The following is a 24,027-nucleotide window of genomic DNA, read 5'->3' on the forward strand; positions in this document are numbered from 1 at the left end:
TTATAATTTTGCGCTTTTATACAGTTTTCTTCAAAGGTGCTGAATTTAACTCAGCTCATCCCCTCCCATCTAATTTAATCTTAACTCATTTTATCTTATCTTATATTATCTTATCTTAACCAAATGGAAGGTCAGAAAAAAAAGAAAAGAAATGTTACTGTATTTGCAGATACCTCATCTGGCAGGCCAAAAAGTGTTTCTGTATCTTGACCACAAGGTGGCGTGAAGACAAAACATTTCCATGTCAGGGAAATTCAACTCAAACTCTGACATCCACCTCTTCTGAGCACATGCTTGTTTTCAGCTCAGGAATATATACATACATATATCCATAGAATGATTTCAGTGGGAAAATAACACATCAAGTTATTACTGTGAAATAAACATCAGTGTTTTTATTAATATTATAATTTAATAGCAGAGTATATGTGAGGATATAGCATTGTTGTAAGAAATATATTTTGCAAAGAAAGAGAAAGTGTGTGCGTGTGTGTGTGTGTGTGTGTGTGTGTGTGTGTGTGTGTGTGTGTGTGTGTGTGTGTGTGTGTGTGTGTCTTTAAGGGGCGGGTGTAAAGCGGAGGTGTAGTCGTGAGCCACATCTCTGAGAACAAGCGCCACTCAGCTGATGGGAGGGGACCTGCTCACAGGCTGGAGACAGGATCCATGGCAACAATCATGGCAGGTGGGAACAAAAACACACATTTATAAACATGTATATCTGTAAATGTCTGTTTTGTCGTGGTGATCAGACGGAGTCAGACTGTTAAGAACTGTATGTGACTGTGTTCCAGAGACAGAGACTCGTCAGAAGCTGCTGCGCACCGTCAAGAAGGAGGTGGGTGTTTTTATCGAGTTGGAAAAACAAACACTATGCTTCATGTGAACCAGCGCAGTTCAACGTGCACACGCACAGGCTAGTTCCACATGATCCATAACATGTGCGAGTGCTCATCTTTACCACAAAGACCAGAACACAAGGTTGCACTAGATACAAGAAGAACAGCAGAGATTCAGTGCAGCTGAATGGGTTAGAATCATATGTTAGAATGTGTTTAATATGTTCTTTGTTGTCAGTGCGAGTGTTGGTGCAGCAGCTCAGTCATGGTGGTGGAGAAGGAAACAGATAGTCTGTGTTGGTGGTGTTTATGGCACCAGAGCAAACCACCATCATCTCTCTGCCAACACACAGACTGTGTGTGGCTCAGGTATTACAGATGTTGTAGGGACCTAAACCTGTTTACACAGTCACATTATGGGGTCCTGTCTTTCTTATGTGGACTAAAAGCATGTCCCAATAATGCAAATCATCAAGGTGGATACATGCTTTGGGGTTAGGGTTGTTTAGATTTAGGTTATGTTTGGTTAGATTAGGGTTAGGGTTAGGTTTAGGTTAGGCTTAGGTTAAGGTTATGTTTTGGTAAGTATTAACTATAACTAAGGTTAGAGTAAGTCGCCATGAAATCAATGCAAGTCAAAGTAATGTCCTCTGAAGTCATGGAGACATGATTGTGTGTGTGTGTGTGTGTTTCTGTACTTCTTTGTGAGGACCATTTAAAGCGAAGACCCTACAGAGTGAGGACATGTTTGGAAAGGAAAGACATCTTGACCTGTCCTCACTTTATCAATGGGCTGTTTGAGGGTTAAGATTTGGTTTTAGGGTTAGAATTAGGTTACAGTTATGGTTGGGCATGTTAAGGTTAGGGTAAGGGGCTAGGGAATGTATTATGTCAATAGGGTTAGGGTCCTCACTAAGATATAAGTACAAACGTGTGTGTGTGTGTTTTTGTGTGGGCTCTGGAGGTTTGTTTATTTGTGTTTTCAACACTTCATTATTTAAAGTGACACACATGAGATGACCTGAGTTCAGCAGAGATCGAGTCAAACATCACTACCTTTAATGAAGAGCTGTTCATCCCTGTGGATGAAGAGCTTTTTACAGGAGGTGTTCATGGTCCATTGTTTGCAAAATGACACACAATTAGTGACAAAGATCTCTGGCACATCACTGACTGTTTGGAAAGGTCACATAAGCCTGTCATTGTTTCACGTGAAGGAAAATGGGGCTGATGCTAAGATCTGATACGGGGAAGAAGAATGACTGAGGAGTAATTTGTTAACTTCTAATGTCTGATTGTATTAGGATTTGTAAAGAAAAGCAACATAAAATCCAACATTAAGACAAATGCAATTAATTCACATAACATTATAGGAGCTATACACAGTTTGTATCGTGAATAAAACATGAATACAGACAACAACTCCCATGATCCCTTGCTGCTTCACGACATCATCAAACTAGGTCTTTTGTTATTGTTTTGATCGAGAGACGCTTAGCGGCCGAAGTTACATATTGTACATGTAATAAACACACGGTAACTAGTCAGGTTAAGTTTGATTCTTATGGTTTATGTTTGCAGTGATATGGTTGGAACTTATAGCTGGTGCTGTAAAACACATTCAAGTTTCCATAGTGATTAAGATATTGAGTATTTATAGTTAAAGCAATATATTAGATAGTAGTTAATTCACTGTGAAAGGAAAGCTGAAGATCAGATTGTGTGCCACTCCATTGTGTCTCCATTGTTCTACAGTGACGTGAAGCTTTTCACATGAGTTTTCTGTTTCTCACTGTTTGTTCAAGGAAGGTTTTCTCAATATCACCAACACTTCATTTAACATTTACATTCACAGTGTCACAGCTTTCCTCTTCCACTGCTGTTGGTCTGAGTCAAAAGCTCATTGAAGCAGAGCAACATCAATATTAGTTTTACTGGCTCAGACAAGGTTATACTCATTTCTTTTCCCCTCACTCTTCTAACCTGTTCGGCTTTTTTTTTATTAGTTTCACCTCCGATTGCCTCCTAAATAACACGACTTTAATTCTGTCAAACAAACACATAAAAATCACATCCTGGATCTTGTGAAAAGAGGAAAGTAGAGACTTTGTTCTGATTTGTTTTTCCTCTGAGTCATGTTTGCAGTCTTATCAGCAGAGACCAGACCCTTCCCATGATTAAACCTGCTTCCTGTTTTTTTTTTAAAGATATCTCTTCCCCGAAGAGGAAAGATGTTGTTTGTGCTGGTTTCCCGTTAGTTTATGATTATTATAACTTTGCGTGGGTTCCACCATATGGCGTCTCTATGCTGTGTGTTCTCACACTCTCCTGGTCCAGCTGGTTATGTGCCACCTGTCTGCTCAAATAGACTTGGATATAGGTCAGTATCCAGAGAGAGTGGAAGGCCTGTGGCAGCAGAATTACCTTCTGGTTTGGATGAAATTTACTATTTGCCTCGGCTTTGATACAGAACCCATCTCCGTCTGCCTCGCTCTCTTTATCTTGCTTTGATTGTGCTCCTCCCTCTGTCTTTGTGTATATCACTCATGCACTCGAACGCAAATACACATCTGTGTTTGCCAAAGGAGAGGAGGGGGGGAGGGGGGGGGGGGGGTAGAAAACACAAAGGCCACAGGGATCAGAAGCATTTACTTTCCAGTCTCACAAGGTTTCAGACAGAGGAGACGGAGATAATCCTCTAGTCTTGTTCTGTGTTTTCTACTTGGTTTATAGGTTTCCTGATTCATGGTCATTGATAGAAAACAGGGTGGATGCACATTGCAGGATAAGGCTGCAGAGAGATCACTGTTGTGTGAGTTAAATATGTTTACTGCAGAAACTCAAGCGTAAAAAAAAAAAAATACATTTCTGTTCGACACTCATACTTGACTCTTGCCCTTTCTATCTCCATCCATCCTTCATCTATTGTTAGGTCCTGGTCTCACATATGTCGATGTCTCATTGGCAAACGTTCACTTCTCGTTGACGTCCAATCTGTACAAGTGAGGAGGCGATTACAACTCGCAGCATTGACCCGCGTGGAACTTTGAACCATGATATTGTCCTTATCCTGTAAAGCTGACATTGGGAGAGAGCGCAACCAGTATATAAGCCAGACAAATGCCTACGTTAAATGTATTATCCTTTATTACTTTAACCCTAATCTGCATGTTTATGGACTGTGGGAGGAAGCCAGAGCACAACTGTGCCACCAACAGGAACAAGTGTAGCTACTAACTATTGTCCATGAAAAAAAAGAGGCTGTTAAGCAGGCTCCTAACTGTGACATGTTAAAAAAAAAGGATGCATGAGTCCAAGATGCATTTTGCGGCTTTAAACTTAAAGCAAAATGTAACATTCAACAGAATATATAGTAGCCCTCGTCTTTGTCCGTAACCTGCCAACCAAATTAGACAGGCATTGTCCACCTTACCCAGATGTTATTATACAACAAATATCTGCAGCATTAACTAGCAATTACCATCCATTACATCCATCCAATTTCTATACAACTTAGTCTTTGATGGTGGCTGGGGAGGGTAGCTGGCATTGGGCGAGAGCTGGGATACACACTAGACAGGCCGTCAAGTAAAACACCGATTCACACAATTTAGAGTCTCCGGTTAACTTAACTCCAACATCTGCATTTCTTTGGACTGTGGGAGGAAGCAGGAGTACCTGGAGAAAACCTACAGGGAGAACATTTATCTCCACACAGAAAGACCCCAGCCAAACTGGGATTCGAACTGAGAACCCTCTTGCTGTGAGGCAAACAAAACGTGACGCATATCGCAGAAAACAGAAGCCACACCCCTTGCACCCATAAAGTTATAATAAAACAATCATCAGCAGCCTGAACAAACAATAACCAACAGGGGCTAAATATTTACTTTGGCTCCTAAAACAAGAATTCCATAAAGCGCTCAGAGATACTGTAAATTTTGAACGTCTGCATTTCCATGACACACGGGCGACTTCATGTGCAGAGGAAGATAATGTGATACGATCAAAAGCTCCAGAAGAGCGCCTGAATAGACCCTGTGGGGAGACTGTGTAGTGGTTGCATTGATTTTGTGCTTCTTGCCATGTAATAGTCTGCTCGTTCATTATTAAATCATCATTCAAACAATGGAGCCGTAATTCAAATAGATAGCCTCACATCAGAGCTGTAGCTCCATGTGTGCGCCTGGATTCACATGAATAACAGTGATGAAGATTTCTCTTCTTTTTTTCCACGCTGTGTCTTCCTCCCTTCATTCATCAGTGGCCACACAGACGATGAATAATGAAGGGTGGGTGTTAATGGATGTGGCTTTCTCTCTGCCTCTTATTTCTTGCCTCTGCTGTTGCAGGAGTTAATTGGAAATACTCTGAAGATCTTTTATCACCCTGTGATGCCTCCAAGCTGCATTGGTTAGTTAGAGTAGATTCATCATTAATGACTGTTGACACGTCACGCACATCGATAAAGTCTAGTGAAAATGTATTGACCATTATGGATTTGTATCTTTTTGTGTATGAACGATACCATATTAACACATTAGGTCTCTAAATGAAGCTGGAGATGGAAATGATGGAGTTGGTGGAGTTAAAGGAGCCGCAGTTGTTTTTGTTTGTTTCCGAGATGAATGAATGTTGTTGTCGCATCCTCTTAGGCGGAAGTGATCCACTGTGCGACACGTGCCGTCTCCATGGAAACACACAGGTTGTCAGTGCTCAGACACTTCACCATATGAATTCCTCAGAGACCTGATCTGTCGCCGAGATGAAAAAATATCAGTAGTCTGCAGCTTCAAGTTTGCAATCAGCTCTTTGTGCGTCAGGTGCACGCAGAGAGAAAACCAGTGGATATACGTCCCCTGTGTGTGTGTGTGTGTGTGTGTGTGTGTGCGCACGCAGGCTTTTCTATAGGTCTGTTCATGTGCCTGTGTGCAAAGGCCACGTTTGTTAATATCAGTCGGAATGAGGGAAGATGATGTTGTATTTATTGTGAAATAATACTATTTATACTGAGGCACAACATCTATCATTTCAAAATCTCTGCTTTAGCAAGGTTTTCATGTGAAATTGAGGAACTCTTTCTTTGGATTACTCTTTGGATTGTCCAGAAACAGATATTCACATCTGGTTTTTGGGGGGGTTATTGGTTAACTTCATTAAGAAATCATAATACATAAATTACACATTTATCAGTGGTAGAAAGTACCTTTGCTCAAGTACAATTTTTAGGTACTTGCATTTTTTATTCTCTCCATTTTATAGTACTTTATACTGTTCTACATTTCACAGTGAACCTCTGTTACTTTTTCTTCAGCTACATTCGCTCGGAAGCTGTTGCTACTAATTATGTTTACATCATTTAATTTAAAGGTAAAACTAATCTTATTATTAACATTGAAATGCAGCAGTGCATCAATACAAATCTAATCTTGTGTGACACTGTGACAGAGCCCATCCCTCTGACTAATGATTACTTTAACATTTTAAAAGACATTGTAATTCTAATGCCCCTGTTATGAATGGATGCTTTATCTCATTTATTTATCACTATTACCCTTTATGAAATACATCCATTGAAATTTACAGGTATTATAATCCATCTGCGATCAGCCAGTAAACCAGATATCAAAATTATTGGTCCATAAAATTGAGCCGTAGTGGGAAATTAGATCTTATTTTAATTTATCTCCTGGAAAATTTTATGATGAAGCTGTAAATATCAAACTGTGAAAACTGATATTGCTTGACAGCTGGCGCATCATGAACACTGAGCTGGCTCACAGGGAAAAGGATGAACTTGGCAGTGTGGCGTGGCCACAGTGGAGAGGCACATCTCAGCAGGAAATTAGAGACGTCTGCACGACTCTGTTCGGAGGTTGATAGTCCCCATGCAGATCGCAGAGCGGTGCCCACACATGGGGGCGTCTCCATAGCTACAGGAGGGATTGATTAATCAGTCATCTTTAACTATTGGTTTTGTCGCTGCTGTCAGGTCACAGTGAAGAAGCCTTGACAACCGCCCCCCACCCCCCCAAGCACCCTCAAATGTACCACCTCCATTTCCCAGTAGAGCTGGTGACTCATCCAGCAACTTAACATGCATGCTCCCCCCACTCTGTTGTGTTCTTCTGCCTCTTAACTTTTTACCCCCAGTCCATCCCTGATTCCCAGACGTGCTTTAGAATTATTCCCTCAATCACATGTATCACTCTGTCACCAACAAATTCATCACAGATGGTGTGTGTGTGTGTGTGTGTGTGTGTGTGTGTGTGTGTGTGTGTGTGTGTGTGTGTGTGTGTGTGTGTGTGTGTGTGTGTGTGTGTGTGTGTGTGTGTGTGTGTGTGTGAGAGAGACTGACAGTCGCATATTAATGAGTGACTCATCCAGCATCTGCTCCGTCATTGACAGGTGAAGCAGATTATGGAAGAAGCCGTGACCAGGAAATTTGTCCACGAAGACAGCAGCCATATTGTGTCTTTTTGTGGTGAGTCATCAAAAATACAAATGGATCCCTCATTCATTTGAATTTTCAAATTCAACAACTCTGCAACACCCATGTTGTTTCTTTTACCTGATGAGAGTTACTGTGAGATTTCATGTGATTTCATGTAGCACCTTACGATGTGCTACTATCTGTCAGTTACTATATATATATGTTACTGATTCATTTGAACCTTCATCATGTTGTCGTCTATGTAAATCTAACATGGAAAAACACAATGAAGCAGAATAGAAAAGAAGTTAATTTAGTTTAGTTAAGTCCTTACTATTGTCACATCGATATTTTCTGTTCTAATACATGTCCATATCAGGAGTCAAAGGAAATGTTTGATGTTTCACCCATATTCTGATTTAACCTTATCAAGACATCATAGCCTGGACAAGAAACTAAACAGCGTCTAAGAAACTCGTCTAAACATCTTGTTCATAATAAAGTCACTCATCAGAATATTGGTGTCCACTGTTTATTTCAACAGTAACACCAACAAAAAATTACAGCTAATTATTCACAATTTTATACATTTATACAAATAGAAAGACTGGCAACAGTAAGATGTACTGGGTATTCAGTATATCTCCTTACAAATCCTACAAAATAAAGTTGGTGGTCCTTATTATTGGTTTCAGGGTCACACACTCAGATATCAGTTCCCCATGTCAGATTTTTTCTTGGAAAAACTGATATATTAAAGAAAGTAAGAAAGAAATACTGGATCCACGCCAAAATATAATGGGTCCTAATTATTTTTGTTTGATTTTCCTCACAGACAAACTGCAATGAAAACATAATCTCTTGGGGGAGGCAATAAAACTAAATATTGTGAGGAGAAAAACATTTCCCAGTCAATATAATGTACATTACACAGTCTATGTGTTGAGCTTCACAGAAGTAAGACCACGATCTCCTCATGTCGAAGCAGAGCTGATCTGCTTTTCACAGTGTGCAGAGAATTTGCAGCGCAGCTTGAAAACCTTATTAAACCAGCGCAAGAGAACGACATTGCACATCCATCCCACCCAATAATCAGCTTAGTCCAAACCTCTCTTTATACCTTTATTTTTCTCTGTGAGGGTTATGAAAATAATTTGTCACAGAACACAGACTTTATTTCTTATTACAGTGTGATACTGAGCCATATCATTTCCTCTTCTGCTATCGTACCTCCCAGTGGACACGTAGCAGTTCAGCTCAGGAGAACCCTCTCATCGCTCTGCTCTGTCGACAGCCTCCTCCTCCTCCTCCTCCTCCACCTGACTCTCCCTGTGATCCCTGCAGTGGCTCTTGTTACTTCACGTCCTCTTTCAGCTGTGGTCTGTTCACAGCCCAGACTGACTGAGTGATTGAGAGAGTGGAGGATGGGGGATGAGCTGGGCCAGCTCACCAGGGAGCAATTAGCCTCCACCATCTTGGCTACTTTGATAAGCTGCCCGGGCAGAGTAAATGAGAAATTGCAGACGCTGTGGAGAGGAAATCAGTTCGCCGCTGTCGAATTTAGTTGTGAATCAATGAAAAGTAGCTCAACACATACATGTGAGATACAGTTGTATTGGTGAAGCTCTGTTCATTGAATTTCTAGCCCTCGCTTCTTATGGTATATATGAGCCGTGCCACATCAGAACAATTCTCCTAAACGGCTTCTGTAGGAGCAAACACATGAAAGTTGAATAATAAGAAATTAGATTATTATAGATCAATAAACTTAATAAAAGTTTCTAAGAATGATTTATATCATCAATTACTGATCAATCTAGTGATTGCTTTGGCAATTAAGTGATATTTCTTTCTATGAAATGTCAAATAATAATTTACTCCGTCACAAGACACCCGAGTATAATTAAAGGCAAAACAAAATGTTTTTATGTTGCCTGAACAATATCCAACTACATTAGAACATAGCAGACGCTGTATGATTTGATCACATCTGAAAAATAATGCAAATGCTGAATTGATCAGTAACTTATTGACTTATTGATGAATCCTTTCAGAAGTGTCCATATTAAGACCTTGTGTTGGTGCCTCTTTGCCGGTCTCAGTGGAGTGAGGCGACTGTGGCTTTGTGTTAATGCACTCAGTTGCCACAGATACAGGATGATTAGAGATAATTTACTGTTTTTACCAGGAGCGACAGCACAAAGGGCTGATCCCGCTGATATGAGGCACATTTTCCTCACAGAACATTTACGCACTCGCTCGCTGCTGTTTGCGATAGATAAAACATTGAATCTTAATATGTTGATGGTCTCGTATGTGGAAGACTCCGGCCCGCGTCTCTAACACCTTCATGTTCTTAGCTATACGTTCTCCGTGGCGATTAAACAAATTTCCCGGGCGTGCGATACGCTAACTATCGTTTTGAGACGACCACTGATGCTGCTGTTCATTTCGTTTGAAGGTTGTTTGTGCAGACACTGTGGCACTCTGGGAATTAAAGTTGTTATCTGTGTCTTAGAGCCGAGACATTAGCTGTGAATAAGGTGTGAAGGTTTGGGAGCTGATTTCTCTGCATCTTCCTCGGCCATCTGAGACTAGTTAGTGGTAACGATGACAGAGCAATGGTGATGAGCTATATCTGAGACCTGTTAACGTTACGCTTTGTTCTGACATTTAGCTTCCTGCTCCTACATGATGTGGAGAAAACGGGCAAAAAAACTCTGGGAGGGAGAGGAAGGAGAAACGATGAACTGAAAAGTAGAAAAGATATCAATTAAATAAAAAAAAAACCACACCTGAAAGATAAGATGGTTCTGATGACACTTATATTGTCTCGCTTGAAGTAAAACAGAGATGATAGTGAGAGCAGTGACAGGTTTACAGAGCGATGATGGTGGCAGGAGAGAAGGGAAGCTGCGTTTGAGGGAGTATGGATGATGGAAAGAGATTGTGATGCTGATGAGTCGCCGCCATCCCTCCCTCCGCTCAGCTCTCCCAGACCTCGAGCTCTCCATCAACGGGGGTTGCCATGGTAACCCCAGCCTTCCCCCTGACCCCATGTGAGCAGAGCCGCAGGATTAGTCCTGAAAGAGAACTCAAATGTCAACACAGCTCCAGGCCCTGCCACGTAGGCCTGAGAGGGAGGAGAGCAGAGGGGCGACTGGGTGATTGTGCAAATGTGTGTTATCCTGTCACAGACTTACTGGATAATCTAAGCTCATGCAAAAATGATTACGTGAAGGTGTGGCTTCATTAAAAAAATGGCGATCATGCACATTGAGACACCATTCAGAAAATTAGATAAAAATCACAAAAAAAATAAAATGGATAAAATATGAAAATACAAAATACAAGAAATTGTGAAAATACTGTATCCCAGAAAAGTGAAGTAAACATTCATGGTTAAGTCCCTGGACATTGACACTGAGTGGACTGTCCTGATGGAGCGAATTCAATTGAATTGTCTTTTTCTTTTTCCTTTATTTGATTAAATGTAAATGTTATGTAAATTATGTTGGACATATTACTAGATGACAGGTTTACCTCAAGTGATACAAATAAAAGCCGTTCTTATTTATGTGTATATATCATTTTTTTTCAAACAACAGCTGAAATGACCACAAAAGGTCTATGGAATGCTTTAGCTTTTGTTCTGTGTTTTCATGTTTTGAGCCATTCTTTTTTCCTGATGGAAACTGAGCTCAAACAAATGTATGCTAGCGGTGCTCTGTCTCTGGTGGCTGTTTAAATAAGCGGGTGTTTACTAACATGTTAGCAAAATGTCAGTGTTGTTTGCTCTTAGACAAAAACATTTTTTTCTTTTCAAACCAAAGTTTGTTTGTTTCCAAACAGCTGCAGTGGAGGCGTGTGTTCTGCATGGGCTGAGGCGACGAGCAGCTGGTTTTCTGCGCAGCAACAAGATAGCGGCACTCTTCATGAAGGTGGGGAAAAGCTTTGCCCCTGCTGAGGAGCTGTGTAGGAAGGCCCAGGAGCTCGAGCAGATCATCGAGACAAAGTGAGGGACGCACACATCCCAGTTTCTTCTCACACATCGCACCAGACTTCAAAGCTCACATCAACGCTTGTTTGATTGTACCAGTGAAAGCACTGAAAACAAACGGCCGTCCGCGTGTACCCGAAGGACTATTTTTTTTATTGTGAAAAGCTTCTAAATAATTCATGTTTATAATCTTTTATGAGTCACGAATCACTGATGCCATTAGCTTCAAGCACATGCAGTTTTACTTAATGGAAATTTCAAAAAAACATGCTGAATGTGTTTTCCTCTGTCGCTCTGCAGACGAAGTCAAAGCTTGCAAAGTCAGGACAGCCTTCGTAAGATGCCCCGGCTGCCCGGCCTCACCCCCCAGGGAGCCAAGAACCTGTGGATCCGGGCGGCTCTTTTTGAAAAGGTGCTGGACAAGATCGTTCTCTACCTGGTGGAGAACAGCAGGTACAGTGAGAGGAGCCAATGATCTTCTGTCCAGCTGTTCGTCTTGTCAGAACGCTATGTCCTCTCAAATTTCCCCCTCTCACGTTTGTCTTCCAGTAAATACTACGAGAAAGAGGCTGTTCTAATGGACCCTGTAGATGGACCTATCCTTGCCTCTTTGTTAGGTAATGATGTGCCACATTAAGCAAGTATCTGTGTGATTTATTGCAATCATCGAGCATCGAGCTGCACCCTGGTTTGGGCTCAAAATGTGAGATCGTGGTGGTCTAAAGCAGAATTTTGCCTTTTTCCGGACACACTCTCTCCTGTACAAGGACATTATTCTACTCTGTACTTTCTTTCAGGGCAATTTGGTTCCTCTGCCCTTTGTCCACTCAAGAAATATGTGCCACCAAAAAATATGCTTTCAAACAAGAGTCTTTTTCTTGGTTTATTTTTTGCGTTATTGGTTAACTTGCAAGGAAATAGTTCTAACAGGCTAAGAAACAGGAACAAATGATCCCTCACTGGCTTCCCACCATTGGAAAGTGACAGTTAGTTTCAGTGGAGCTAAGCCAGGACTGGGTCTGAGGTTTGTGAGACCTCAGACCCAGATGGGTGATAGTGAAAGTGCTGCACATAGATGCACTGTTTGAATATGTGTGTGAAAGGGAGAATGAGTGTAAAGCACTTTGGCTGGTCAACCAAGACTAGAAAAGCGCCACATGAATAAAGACCATTTACCATAATCAAGACAAGAAAGCAGGTTCTAGCTCCAAAATCATACTCTCTTTATCCTTCTCTTTTCATTTTGATTGTGAGGAGAATCAAGTGCCCATCATTGGTTAGCAAAACCATCAGCTGATGTCTGCAGAAACTGACTGTGTTCTTTCCCTCCGACAGTCGGACCTTGTGCTTTGGAGTACACCAAGATGAAGACAGCTGACCACTTCTGGACCGACCCGTCCGCTGACGAGCTGGTGCAGAGACACCGCATCCACGGTGGCAACTGCAGGCAGGACTCTCCCACCAAGAGGCCTGCACTGTGTGTAAGTCATGATCCGGTCACACAGTACTCCACCATGCACGCTCTGTTTATTTCACCCCCTTGTGTATGTGTAGTACATGATTACTAGCACATATGCAGAGTTTTAGTCATGTATCTTCTTAAATTCCATTCTCCTGTGGGTCTGAGGAAAGTGGACCTGCTGATATCACCACATGAAGTGAAGCACAATGTGTCCCAGGAGACACAATGAGTGGATCTGAGACCTTCACTTGTTCAGTCCTCAAGTTAACACTGAAATAGGTCAACTTGGCTGATCTCAAACCACAGTACTTCTTACAGTTGTGTATTTACTCACAAAATGAAGAAGAAGAGAGGATGCATTGGTGCTTATGAATGAATTTTATATCTCTTCTTCAGTCATTTGAAAGATGAATTCGCTTTATTCATGTAAAATATTCTGTGTTGTGATTTGCCAGCTGTTATTCATAGTGCAGTGCATTCACCAGTTTACCGCTGGCTCACGATGTTGGTGATCTGATATGATGTGTTGTGTGTCTGCGTTTGGGGAAGTTCCAGAAGCGGCACTCCAGCAGCAGCATGGACGAACGCCCTTCCCCCTCGCCGTCAGCTCGAGAATATGTGGAGTCACTGCATCAGAACAACAGGGCGACCTTGCTGTTCGGCAAAAACAACGTGCTCGTGCAACCGGTAACTGGCTTCAGTTCTCTTAAACACTCAGACATGCATAACTGTGACTCTCATTATAAATAATATCTCAATTTAAACGATGTACAGAAGGTACAAATATGATTGTTCTACCAATGTCCGCATGCACACAACTACTTAATTAATTTCCATGACATTTTGTGGAGGGGTGCGGCATGAACCAAGAAATAACTTTTTGTTTTTGCGGATCCAGATCTTGGGGAAAACAATAATTTGCCAAATAGGATGTTTTTTAACATTTTCATTGATTTATCTGATTCTAATTAATGGATCTCAATGAAAGAGATAAAATAGGCTAATATTAATGCAATTTGGTGCAGATCCAAATGAAAATCCAGGTCTAGTGAATTTTAATGTGGTTTCATAAGTAGACTGTTGGGCCTTGGCAGAACTATGCCCTCTCCTGAGTGCCATCCTAGTTGTATATGTGCAAGCAAGTATCTAATTTTAACCTGTTTAAACTGCCTCCCATGTCTCTTAGACTCATTTAAATTCATGTCAAAAAAGCTAATAAGAAATCTGGCACATCCCAGACTTCCCATGCCTGCTCTAAAATAGCAATACAGGGACATGCTAATCCTTTTTTTTTAACTACAAAAAAGGGATATCTTTGTTCATTTGTGCAGGTACACAATCCTCTGTGCTTCAGGCTTACAAATACTGACTTTTACTGTTCTTTGCATCTAATGAAAAACATCCATCCTCGTTGTTGTTGTTTCAGAGGGACGACATGGAGGCTGTCCCCGGTTACCTCTCCCTGCACCAGACCGCTGACATCATGACCCTGAAGTGGACTCCCAACCAGCTCATGAACGGCTCTGTTGGAGACTTGGACTACGAGCGCAGGTGCAGAATTATTATGATTGCTGTGATTGCAGTGGCGGCGGAGCCTGCACTTGATAATATCAGTAATCCTCCTCATGCCAAGAATATCTAACATGTGATGTGCTTCCTCAAACACAAAGAAAACACTTGTGTAACACTTGGGTATTACTGAATAATTCAGTGTGTTTGTGTGTGGCCCAGGGGCTCGGTGTGTGTAGAGGAAATGCTGCGGATCAGATGAGGCTTCTTTTGAGCAGCAGCAGAAGGTTTATTGACTGAGACACTGTCAGACATCTCTCAGCCATGTTGTGCCCCTGTGCTCGTGCATGGTTTATCTCACCAAATAAAATGGATAGTCGCAGTAAGCAGCTCCACGCCTGCTCATCTGTGTGCACGCTCTCCAATACTTTCTTTTATTAGCCATGAAATGAGATGCCATTTTGATTCATTAAGATAATACATAAACATTCCCAATGGATTTGTTTCTTACTGTTGGGTGTTGATCCTATTGGTTGTTATTACCTCCACCGAGGAGGTTATATTTTCACCCCTGTCAGTTTTATTTTAGGTTTTTGTCAGTTTGTTTGTTTGTAAGCAAGATTAAGCAAAAACTACTGAAAAAATGTCCACAAAACTTGCTGGAAGGATGCGGTAAGGACTTCATTCGATTTTGGTTCGGATCTGGATATTTTTTTTCGTTGATTTCTCAGAGAATAATTCATGGATCTTGATGAAAAAGAACATATATATATTTATATAATGTTACAGCAGCAAGAGGGCAGTCAAAGATTGAAGACAGTGAAGTAATAAACAATAAACATGGAATACAAATACAAAGCCAGATCTAGTTCATTTAAATATGGTTTCATAAGGGGACTGTTGGGGCTTTGACAGAGGTAAGTACTCTACTGAGAGCCATTCTAATTTTCCTGACTGATTTTGATTTTATGTCTCTTAGTGTGTTTTGGGACTATGCCATGACGATTCCTCTCGAGGAGATAGTTTACTTGCACTGTCATCAACAAGGTGGGTCCACTCCAGCCTTTATTCTGAAATCCAGCATTTTACACACAAATGTAATCATTGTCCAGCAATACGTCATCATGAATAGTTTGATAATAAAGGATTCATTTCCTGTGCACTTCCTGTAGTGGACAGTGGGGGGACGGTGGTGCTGGTCAGTCAGGATGGAATCCAGAGACCTCCACTGCGCTTCCCCAGGGGAGGACACCTGCTCCAGTTCCTCTCCTGCCTGGAGAATGGCCTCCTTCCCCACGGCCAGCTGGACCCTCCGCTCTGGTCCCAGAGGGGAAAGGTCAGAGCAGGAGGTCTTTGTAATGGCTTCACATCCAGAGCACAATGAAATCAATAAATCCATTTAAAAACTTGTATTAGAACATAAATGCGCTGACTCGTTGCAGTATGGGTTCGAGGGATGCTGATGAATATGCGGCTTAATGTTCTCTCTGCTCCACCACACAAAGTGTCTATTTAAACGAATGGATGTTTTTGTCGGACTGTTAATAGCTTTGTATCTGCATCTAAGCTGAATAATTAAAACCTCCCACACACGCTCAGCCAATATTAATAGGCTCCAGCCTACAGACACTTATCATCTTTAATTCACATGGATGGTTTAGCTGGGCTAGAAGGGTTTAGCAATTTTTCTTGTTGGCATTATTTTAGTAACCCATTATTTTCTCGTTGCAGGGGAAGGTGTTTCCGAAGCTGCGGAATAGAGTTCCTCAGGGATCCTCAGAATCAGTCTCGGATAAGGAGGAGGACGAGGCCACGGACTATGTCTTCCGCATCCTCTTTCCAAACAGCCAATCAGAGTTTGGTGAGTTTCGCTCCACAAGCCAGTTAACACGAGTAGCACCCATGGGTACGGAGGCTGAGCCATCTCACACAAGTGCATTAATGGAAAACACAAATGCAGAAACTACATCACAACTGCAACAGCCACAACAGAAACACCATCTCAACGGAAGTGAGTGACAGCGGATGTTGACAATGAAACAAGCTCAGTTACTTTCTGTGCTCCAGTCGTGGATGCATGAGTCAAGTGAGCCATCTTGGAGTGTCCAAAGAGGAAGAACACACCTGTACTGTAACACCTCATATAGCATCACATTTTGAGCGGCAACTGGCTTGTCTTGGATTTCACAAAAGCAGCTCACTTGACCACACTAAGTAACTCTGCTCATTTCATGGTCAACATCCGTTTGTCACTCACTTCCACCGTACATGGCCCTCTCCAGATTGTTATGTGTTCATGAAAATGTTGCTCATTGTTTGTTACAGTGACTGTAACTCATCCTCCTCACCTGACTTCCTCCCACTCCCTTCAACCGAGCGGACAGCCACCCTCCAAAGTGGGGACCCTGGTTGTCCCCAAGAGGTCCTGCAGCTGCCCTGAAGAATCCCCCTCACCCACAGGAAGCAGCTGTAACACTGTCACACCTCAGCTCGTCTGTCGGCTTGCGTTGCTTTAATTTCCTTGCTTCTAATACGCCCTGCACCTCCGGAAACGTTTATCGACGTGTCCCGTTCTTAAAGCCCCCGCTCGCTCCCTGCCACCTTCTGTCAAACCTTTTTTTACTGCAGTACGACACAGTAACCTTTTAATGGGCGATGGGCGGACAGCTGAGTGATCGAATGTGGCTACTGAACCGAGAGAGGCTATTGCTCACTTGATCCTTCCCTCTGTAATTCTGTAATTGAATGATGACTTCATGCCGTCAGATTGTGCATTAATTCCATATTGCATCAATGTCTTCTTTGTGTTTCATCTTTGCTCTAACAGGAATCACGCTCATACAAATTGAAGCACTTTCAGCATAATTCTGCTCACGCATAAGTGTTTCCAGCTGAGTTCAAATCATCCAACTGCAAATGTAATTGTTTTCTGAAAGCCTGCGCAGCCTAATGACTTAAGATGATAATGCTGGTGTGTGTGTGTGTGTGTGTGTGTGTGTGTGTGTGTGTGTGTGTGTGCCGGTGTTGCAGTGACTCCTCCAGACTTGATGGATCAGGGAGCTACGATGTGGCATCCCACTCTCAGGAAGGCCTCGTGTTCCTCTTGTTCTCAGGGGAGCTTCTCTGAGGGAGGGACACCCAAGGGCTGTAACCATGAGAGGTGAGAGATAAACACACTAACTCGACCGAGTTATGTTGGATCATGACGGGTAAACTGCTGAAGCCTGCCCACTCGCTCTGCCAAAACCCGAGATCCTCAACAGTAACGAGGAAACCATAGCAAAGATGCAAGAAGCTAGCAATTACCCAGAAGACAATTATTTGACATTTACCTCACTGGCATGAGAATGTGTGGAGAAAATAAGGTGATGAGACAGATAATGTGGGTGAAGGCTATTAAAAAGGCAGGTTAAAATTTGAATAATAAAAGGTTAGCCCCAGCACCATTGTTAAGTCTACATTAGATAGAGTGTCTCATATATTCAACACAATATGAATAACTAGAATAATGAACTAGATTTTTTGTTTAATAATAGTTTCATTATCTTTTCAGAATAAAGAGAATAGTATAGTAGCACAGTAGAATGATCTGTGCTCTATCTTCCTGCAGGGCTCCTCTGAAGCTGCTGTGTGACAGCATGAAGTATCAGATCATCTCTCGGGCATTTTACGGCTGTACGTGATTTCTCCCTGAAAAGTCTTAAATATCAGAATTTAATGACCTTTAGCTTCTGCAGAGACACTAATGAATGAACTGTTCTGTGAACTAGGGTTGGCATACTGCCGTCACCTGTCCACTGTGCGCACACATCTCTCTGCCCTCGTCAATCACACCATCGTGGCACCCGACACGCCGTGCGATGCCTACAAAGGGCTCACTGCAGAAGTGTGGAAGACATTCCTTCAGGACTGCACAGTAAGCATCAGTGTGGTCAACACAATGCAACACTTCACATTATGCTGTACACAAACGCACACACACACACACACACACACGCATGTCCACTCCTAGCGTGTCTCTTTCACTCCTCCACTGTCTCATCCATATTCATCGCCTGCTAATCAAACGACTCACACCATTAGTTTCACAACAGTTTGCATGAAGTGCAACTAATGACCCGTCAAAGTCCACATCCACAGTTTATATGGACATTAATCACATTTACCCGGAGTCACATAGAGTTTGACTCTATGAAAAATATTTCACAACCAAATATTCTATATTTACTCCGGTAGCTTAGAAAATGTAATACATCTCTCTCTTCCACTTATGGGTTATGTTCAGTTGCCATTGAGAGGGCTCTGTTGACATTACATGTCCTAAAGCAAAAAAGACGAGTGGATAATTAGGAGGACTCTATTAATTGTTGTAAACAACTATGCTAATCATTTATGAAGAGAGGAGAGGTGGGTGTAAAAGAGGGGAGAGAAGAGAGAGAGGAGGAGGAAAGAGAGAGAGACAGGGAACACTTGGGTGTCATATTTAAGATCTGTCAGACTGGTTGTTATAATAGTGATAGTGATATTTATACATACAAGATTTTTTTTTTTTTTTATGATAGCAGCACCAGTTAGTATGAATGTCAGAGTGAAAAGCTACTATGGTGCCTCCATCTGTCATAGTGTTAATGCTGATGTTTTAAGGTACAGTTGAATATTAGATATAGAATAATGCAGATGAAGATTGGTCAGAAAGCAGCGACATGTGGAACCTGTCTTGTGCCTTCAGGCCTACAAGGAGCAGGAGCTGCTGCGTCTGGTCTACTTTGGTGGTGTGGAGCCCTCGCTGCGTAAAGAGGTGTGGCCTTTCCTGCTGGGTCACTACCAGTTTGGGATGTCAGAAGCTGAGAGGAAGGAGGTTTGTCGTTTCTACGATTCTGTTTGTGGCTTTGCTTCCAAAAGCATTTTCACCGGAGCCACTGACCCTTGATGGTTGACCCCTCCCCCCCAGGTGGACAAACAGGTCCGAGTGTGTTACCAACAGACGATGCGTGAGTGGCTCGGCTGCGAGGAGATCGTCCGCCAGCGAGAGAAGGAGCAGCACGCCGCAGCCTTGGCCAAGTGCTCCTCTGTAGCGAGCGACAGTTCCAGTCAGAAGATGATCCATCACGACTCCACTGTGAGCAATGAGGTAAAGCAGTGATAAATATTAGCCTAATGTTTCCCTATTACAAATAAAGAGATTTACTATAGAAGGTCTAAAGAAAAGCTATTGTTTGCATTTTTGGAACCTGACCCATCATAGGGACTTTGAGTCTGGACCATTGACTCTATATAAAGATGGACGACATGATGGCTCCCCAAAAGTGAACACCCGCCTCCTCCATGTTAGCAGATGAGACATCGACCAACCTAAAAATTTGTTTTTTGTCGTTCTAGTTCTTATCACACTGATGTTTGTTCATTTTTTTCTGTGAAATTCGGGTGTTTCATTTTTGATATTTTGGCTTCATTTCTGGACAGTAGGAGGAAGAGGAGACACATTGTCTATCTTTATAAAGTCTTTATAGAGTCTTGGTCTGAAGTGCAAATAGTGTCTCTTTAATGTGAAGTCAGCATATAGTAAGATGTGTGTATCAATAAAAGTTGTTATATATTAATATGTTGGAATGATTGTGTTTTATAATCCAGTCCCATTCCTCCCAGAGCTCAGACAGACAGAGTCTGGCTCGCCTGCAGAGCGACTCAAGCAGCAGCACACAGGTATCAACATCTTACCTTCACACACTTTGTCTAGAAAAAAATATTTTCCACAACCGATCAGCTCTGTCACTCTTGAAGTCATCATCCTTCGCGCCACAGTTTCTCAACACATGAGAAAGTGTAATGCATGTGATCACAATATTCCGCATCCCTGCATTCTCTCCCCTGCTAGTTCTTCACACTCTTCCATCCCTTCCCCTGGAGTAGTCTGCTTCCCTTTGGCTTGTTCTTTCAGGTGTTTGAGTCCGTAGAGGAGGTGGACCAGATTGAGACGGAGCCCAAGACCGAAGAGGCCAAGCAGGCGCCAAAGATGCCCAATGGAGCTCTGCAGAACGGGACCTGCTCTCCCGACTCTGGACACCCCTCCTCCCGCAACTTCTCAGTCACCTCTGGCCTGTCAGACACTTCGCTCAGCACAGACGACACCGCCGGACCTGCTCTCCCCCCGGCATCACAGAGCTCTGTCAAACCTGCAGGGGTAGAGGCTGAAGGTCTAACAGAGGAAACGCTTAGCCAGGAGAGAACCGAAGTGAAGGACGAAGAGGAGACGCTCGGTGTGACCATAACTGCAGAAAATACCAAGATTGAGGTGAATGATAATGACATGATTCAGCCACTGGAAGAGGAGCAGGTGATGACCAACAAAGAGACGTGTTTGCAAACTAAAAGCCAGGAAAATGTTGAAGAGCCAGAATCTACTAAAACAGAGGGAACCAAGTCTGAAGATACAGACATTCAAGGAATTCAATCTTTAGATTCAGGGGAAATAGGAAGAGATGTGTCTGATGAGGATACTGTGATGGTATCAGCAGCTGCTACAGAATCCAAAGAAGAACTCGTGGAACATAGTCTCAAGAAAGACGTAGAAGTCAGAAACGAGGAAATGACAAAGCTCAAGGAAAGGATTGTGGAAAAGATGAAGGAAATGGACGAATCAAAAACAAGTGAACCGCAAGAATTTAGTTTGACTGAGGGGACAGAAAAAATGGTCCAACATCATGTGGCCGCTGACATTGAGACCAACCTCCTATTCTCAACAGACGCCAGGGTCTCGAGAACAAGAGAAACTTACTGCGCCTCTCAGAAAGAGGAGCCTCAGGTCATGACTGAATCTGACGAGTCTCCCTCAGCCATAGAGATGGAGGAGATCCCCAAAGCCAAAGTTTCCATGGTGCCTTGGAGCAGGAAGGGACGATGCGAGCCCTCGTCTTCCTTTGAGGACTCAGCCCCTCGCGCGGAGGAGGAGCAAGGAAAGCACATTCCGGAGGGCACAGAGTCCATCCTGTCCGAGGAGCCGGAGATGCAGAGTCTGTACCCTCACTTAGATTCTCTGCCCGGGTCTGGAGACACCAAGAGCAAAGCGACCTCTCAAGGATCTGCTGGGAGTACCTTCTCTGTAAGCTCACATGTATATATATTCATGTACGTTCATGCAAGTCATCTCTGTTATGAGCTTGCTTTATTCATTGTCATCACTTTGTTTGTTTTAGCAAGAGCTGCTGGATTTGTACACGTTAAATCTGCACCGCATTGAAAAGGACGTCCAGCGCTGCGACAGGAACTACTGTTACTTCACTCCTGCCAACCTGGAGAAACTGCGCAACATCATGTGCAGGTAAAACACTGACGGCAGCAGGAAGGTAATGAGTTGTATTAACAGGCAAAACACGCACAGCTTTTTTTATCAACAGAAAATTATTCATCTGCTTTTGGAGGTTGATGGTGTTGGTTTGTTGGTTTAGATAAGAAGACATTAATCACAGGGCTGACACACAGAGACAAACAACCAATCACTGTCCTACCTTCTGTCAATAGAGTCCTGAGAGATCCAATCACAAGGTCAGCGTTAACTTTGTCTGTTCACACCAGGAATTAAAATGAATCCCGAATGTGTCTCCTGTGACCACCTGTGATCGAATGTCACTTCCCTGCTCTGTATGCAAATAATCCAAAACGTCATTTGTGTTCACAAAGACCAAATAATGTCGTTTTTAGCCAGTCTCCGTACACAGATGTTTCCGATGACGTTATCTTGTGCAGACAAGATCATTTCCTTGTGGGGACAAGTTCATTTTATGTGCAGCAAATGATTCCTGCTGATGACAATCAGGAACAGCCAGAATTTCATTGTATCGCATTACAAGGTGAGATTAAAACTTGATGAGCTGAGTTCTCTCCATCACGGTGGCTGTGTGCATCTGAAGTCGTTAGAGACACATATTCATTATTTTTAATTGTCTTTTGCGCACAAGATAATTTACCGAAATGAATGAAGGGAGAAAATATCACCGGTTTGGATTTTAGTGTCTCTGAGGTCAGTGATGATACTGTGATCACAAACAAATCAACATATTCTTATTCTGAGAAGCGTAAAAATATGTTTGATTCATTGTTAAACTGTAGCGGGTCAGAGGACATCAGCTGAGCAGGCGGTCCTTCATATATGGCCCATGACAGATTTGCGTTCACACAGGGATTTGGTTACGTGATCCGATCTCAGGACGCATTGAGGAGCATTTCCGTGCGCTCAGACCTGTAATTTTTGCTGACCACGTGTGATTGAATAACTCAGGATGGATGTTTATTACCTGAACACTATCACAGAGTCTCTAGTTAACCGAACCCCAAAGAAAGGTCTCCACACAGAAAGGTTTTTGGGATTCAAATCGAGAATTTTCGTGGTGTGAGGCAACAGTGCAAACCTCTGCGCCACATTTATACCCAAGAGAAAAGTTATTATAAACTCATTAATTATATAATGCTATATTTTAAAACCCATATCTTCAGCATTAAAGAAAAATGTGGATTTACCTCTCGCGGATGCCAGATATAAACCTCGCTCTCTCTGTTGTACGTTTGCAGCTATATCTGGAGGCACCTTGACATCGGCTACGTTCAGGGCATGTGTGATCTGCTGGCTCCGCTTCTAGTCATCCTGGACGATGGTGACTCAACACACTGATGACTCACTATCCTGTTCTCCCCTCTCCCCTGACACGTGGTGTATTTGTACAGATATTGACGGAATGACAGAAAGGAGTTTTCCCACTCACTTCCTCTCTCTGCTTGCTGCTTTCAGAGGCCATGGCCTTCAGCTGCTTCACTGAGCTCATGAAGAGAATGAATCAAAACTTTCCCCACGGAGGCGCTATGGACACTCACTTTGCCAACATGCGCTCTCTAATCCAGGTGACGCAGCCACAGTAAAGTCTCTACACCCACTGTAGCGGCCCAGTAAATCCATTTCTTTCTCACTTTTCTCCCAACACCAGACTCTTTATTCATTTTCCTGAATCTCCTCTGATCCCCTCTCTGAGTAGATCCTGGATTCTGAGATGTTTGAGCTAATGCACCAAAACGGAGACTACACCCACTTCTACTTCTGCTACCGCTGGTTTCTCCTGGACTTCAAGCGAGGTAAACTGGCAGAAACGCTGTGACAGACTTTGTGCCAATTAGACGAAGCGGAGACACTCTCTTTGCCAGACCACTCAGCAGCTTGTTGAGAATACTTACAGTTACTTGAATTTGGAAAGGATTTGAAAGTAGGTTTATTTTTGGAAACTGTCCTTGAGAGTTGATGATGAAATAATTTCACATGAACTTTGACTGCGTTAACTGTTTTTATAATTCACTTTGCTTTGTTTTAAAGGCTGACGTAGGACATCCCTGTTTTGTCTCACAGCCTTTCTCAATATATCCACTTCTTTTTTGTTCTTATTCTTGAAGAGCTGGTGTACGAGGACGTGTTCGCGGTCTGGGAAACCATCTGGGCGGCTAAGTATGCCTCCTCCAGTCACTTTGTCCTCTTCATTGCTCTGGCGCTGGTGGAGATCTACAGGGACATCATCCTGGAGAACAACATGGACTTCACTGACATCATCAAGTTCTTCAATGGTAAAAGGGACCACTTCACATACTTATACTCTAACAGTAAACACTTTTATGGAAATATGGGGGCATTTTCTCATGTAAATACTATGGAAATGTAGCATTTTAGACCTGAACTCATAAAAGTTAGGAAATCTCACTTTCTTCTTCTTTTGAGGGAACATATTCTGCTTTTTTTGAAATCGCTGAATGT

The 24,027-nt window shown here is 42.5% G+C and overlaps 1 protein-coding gene across 6 annotated transcripts in view; it reads left to right on the forward strand.

Moving 5' to 3' along the window:
- The first annotated feature begins 560 nt into the window (after positions 1–560).
- Positions 561–24,027, forward strand: part of sgsm1a (small G protein signaling modulator 1a) — a 35,271-nt gene continuing 11,804 nt past the window's right edge. For 2 of the 6 annotated variants that reach the window (XR_004614922.1, XM_034595479.1), the window contains exons 1-25: positions 561–682; positions 792–835; positions 7,245–7,320; positions 11,122–11,284; positions 11,570–11,722; positions 11,819–11,886; positions 12,605–12,750; positions 13,281–13,418; positions 14,158–14,282; positions 15,220–15,287; positions 15,413–15,576; positions 15,972–16,101; positions 16,566–16,709; positions 17,271–17,400; positions 17,851–17,915; positions 18,011–18,156; positions 18,970–19,098; positions 19,192–19,371; positions 19,872–19,943; positions 20,116–21,339; positions 21,434–21,558; positions 22,806–22,888; positions 23,023–23,132; positions 23,264–23,360; positions 23,673–23,840. Coding sequence is in view for 5 of the 6 variants with exons in the window: in XM_034595479.1 (XP_034451370.1) it covers positions 664–682; positions 792–835; positions 7,245–7,320; positions 11,122–11,284; positions 11,570–11,722; positions 11,819–11,886; positions 12,605–12,750; positions 13,281–13,418; positions 14,158–14,282; positions 15,220–15,287; positions 15,413–15,576; positions 15,972–16,101; positions 16,566–16,709; positions 17,271–17,400; positions 17,851–17,915; positions 18,011–18,156; positions 18,970–19,098; positions 19,192–19,371; positions 19,872–19,943; positions 20,116–21,339; positions 21,434–21,558; positions 22,806–22,888; positions 23,023–23,132; positions 23,264–23,360; positions 23,673–23,840 (3,967 nt within the window). In the remaining variant the exon portion in view is untranslated. The remainder of the gene's footprint in view (positions 683–791; positions 836–7,244; positions 7,321–11,121; positions 11,285–11,569; positions 11,723–11,818; positions 11,887–12,604; positions 12,751–13,280; positions 13,419–14,157; positions 14,283–15,219; positions 15,288–15,412; positions 15,577–15,971; positions 16,102–16,565; positions 16,710–17,270; positions 17,401–17,850; positions 17,916–18,010; positions 18,157–18,969; positions 19,099–19,191; positions 19,372–19,871; positions 19,944–20,115; positions 21,340–21,433; positions 21,559–22,805; positions 22,889–23,022; positions 23,133–23,263; positions 23,361–23,672; positions 23,841–24,027) is intronic. The other 4 variants (XM_034595480.1, XM_034595481.1, XM_034595482.1 and 1 more) reach the window with 4 other exon arrangements.

This window comes from Hippoglossus hippoglossus, chromosome 9, assembly GCF_009819705.1.
Source record: "Hippoglossus hippoglossus isolate fHipHip1 chromosome 9, fHipHip1.pri, whole genome shotgun sequence".
In the NCBI taxonomy this organism is placed as follows: domain Eukaryota; kingdom Metazoa; phylum Chordata; class Actinopteri; order Pleuronectiformes; family Pleuronectidae; genus Hippoglossus; species Hippoglossus hippoglossus.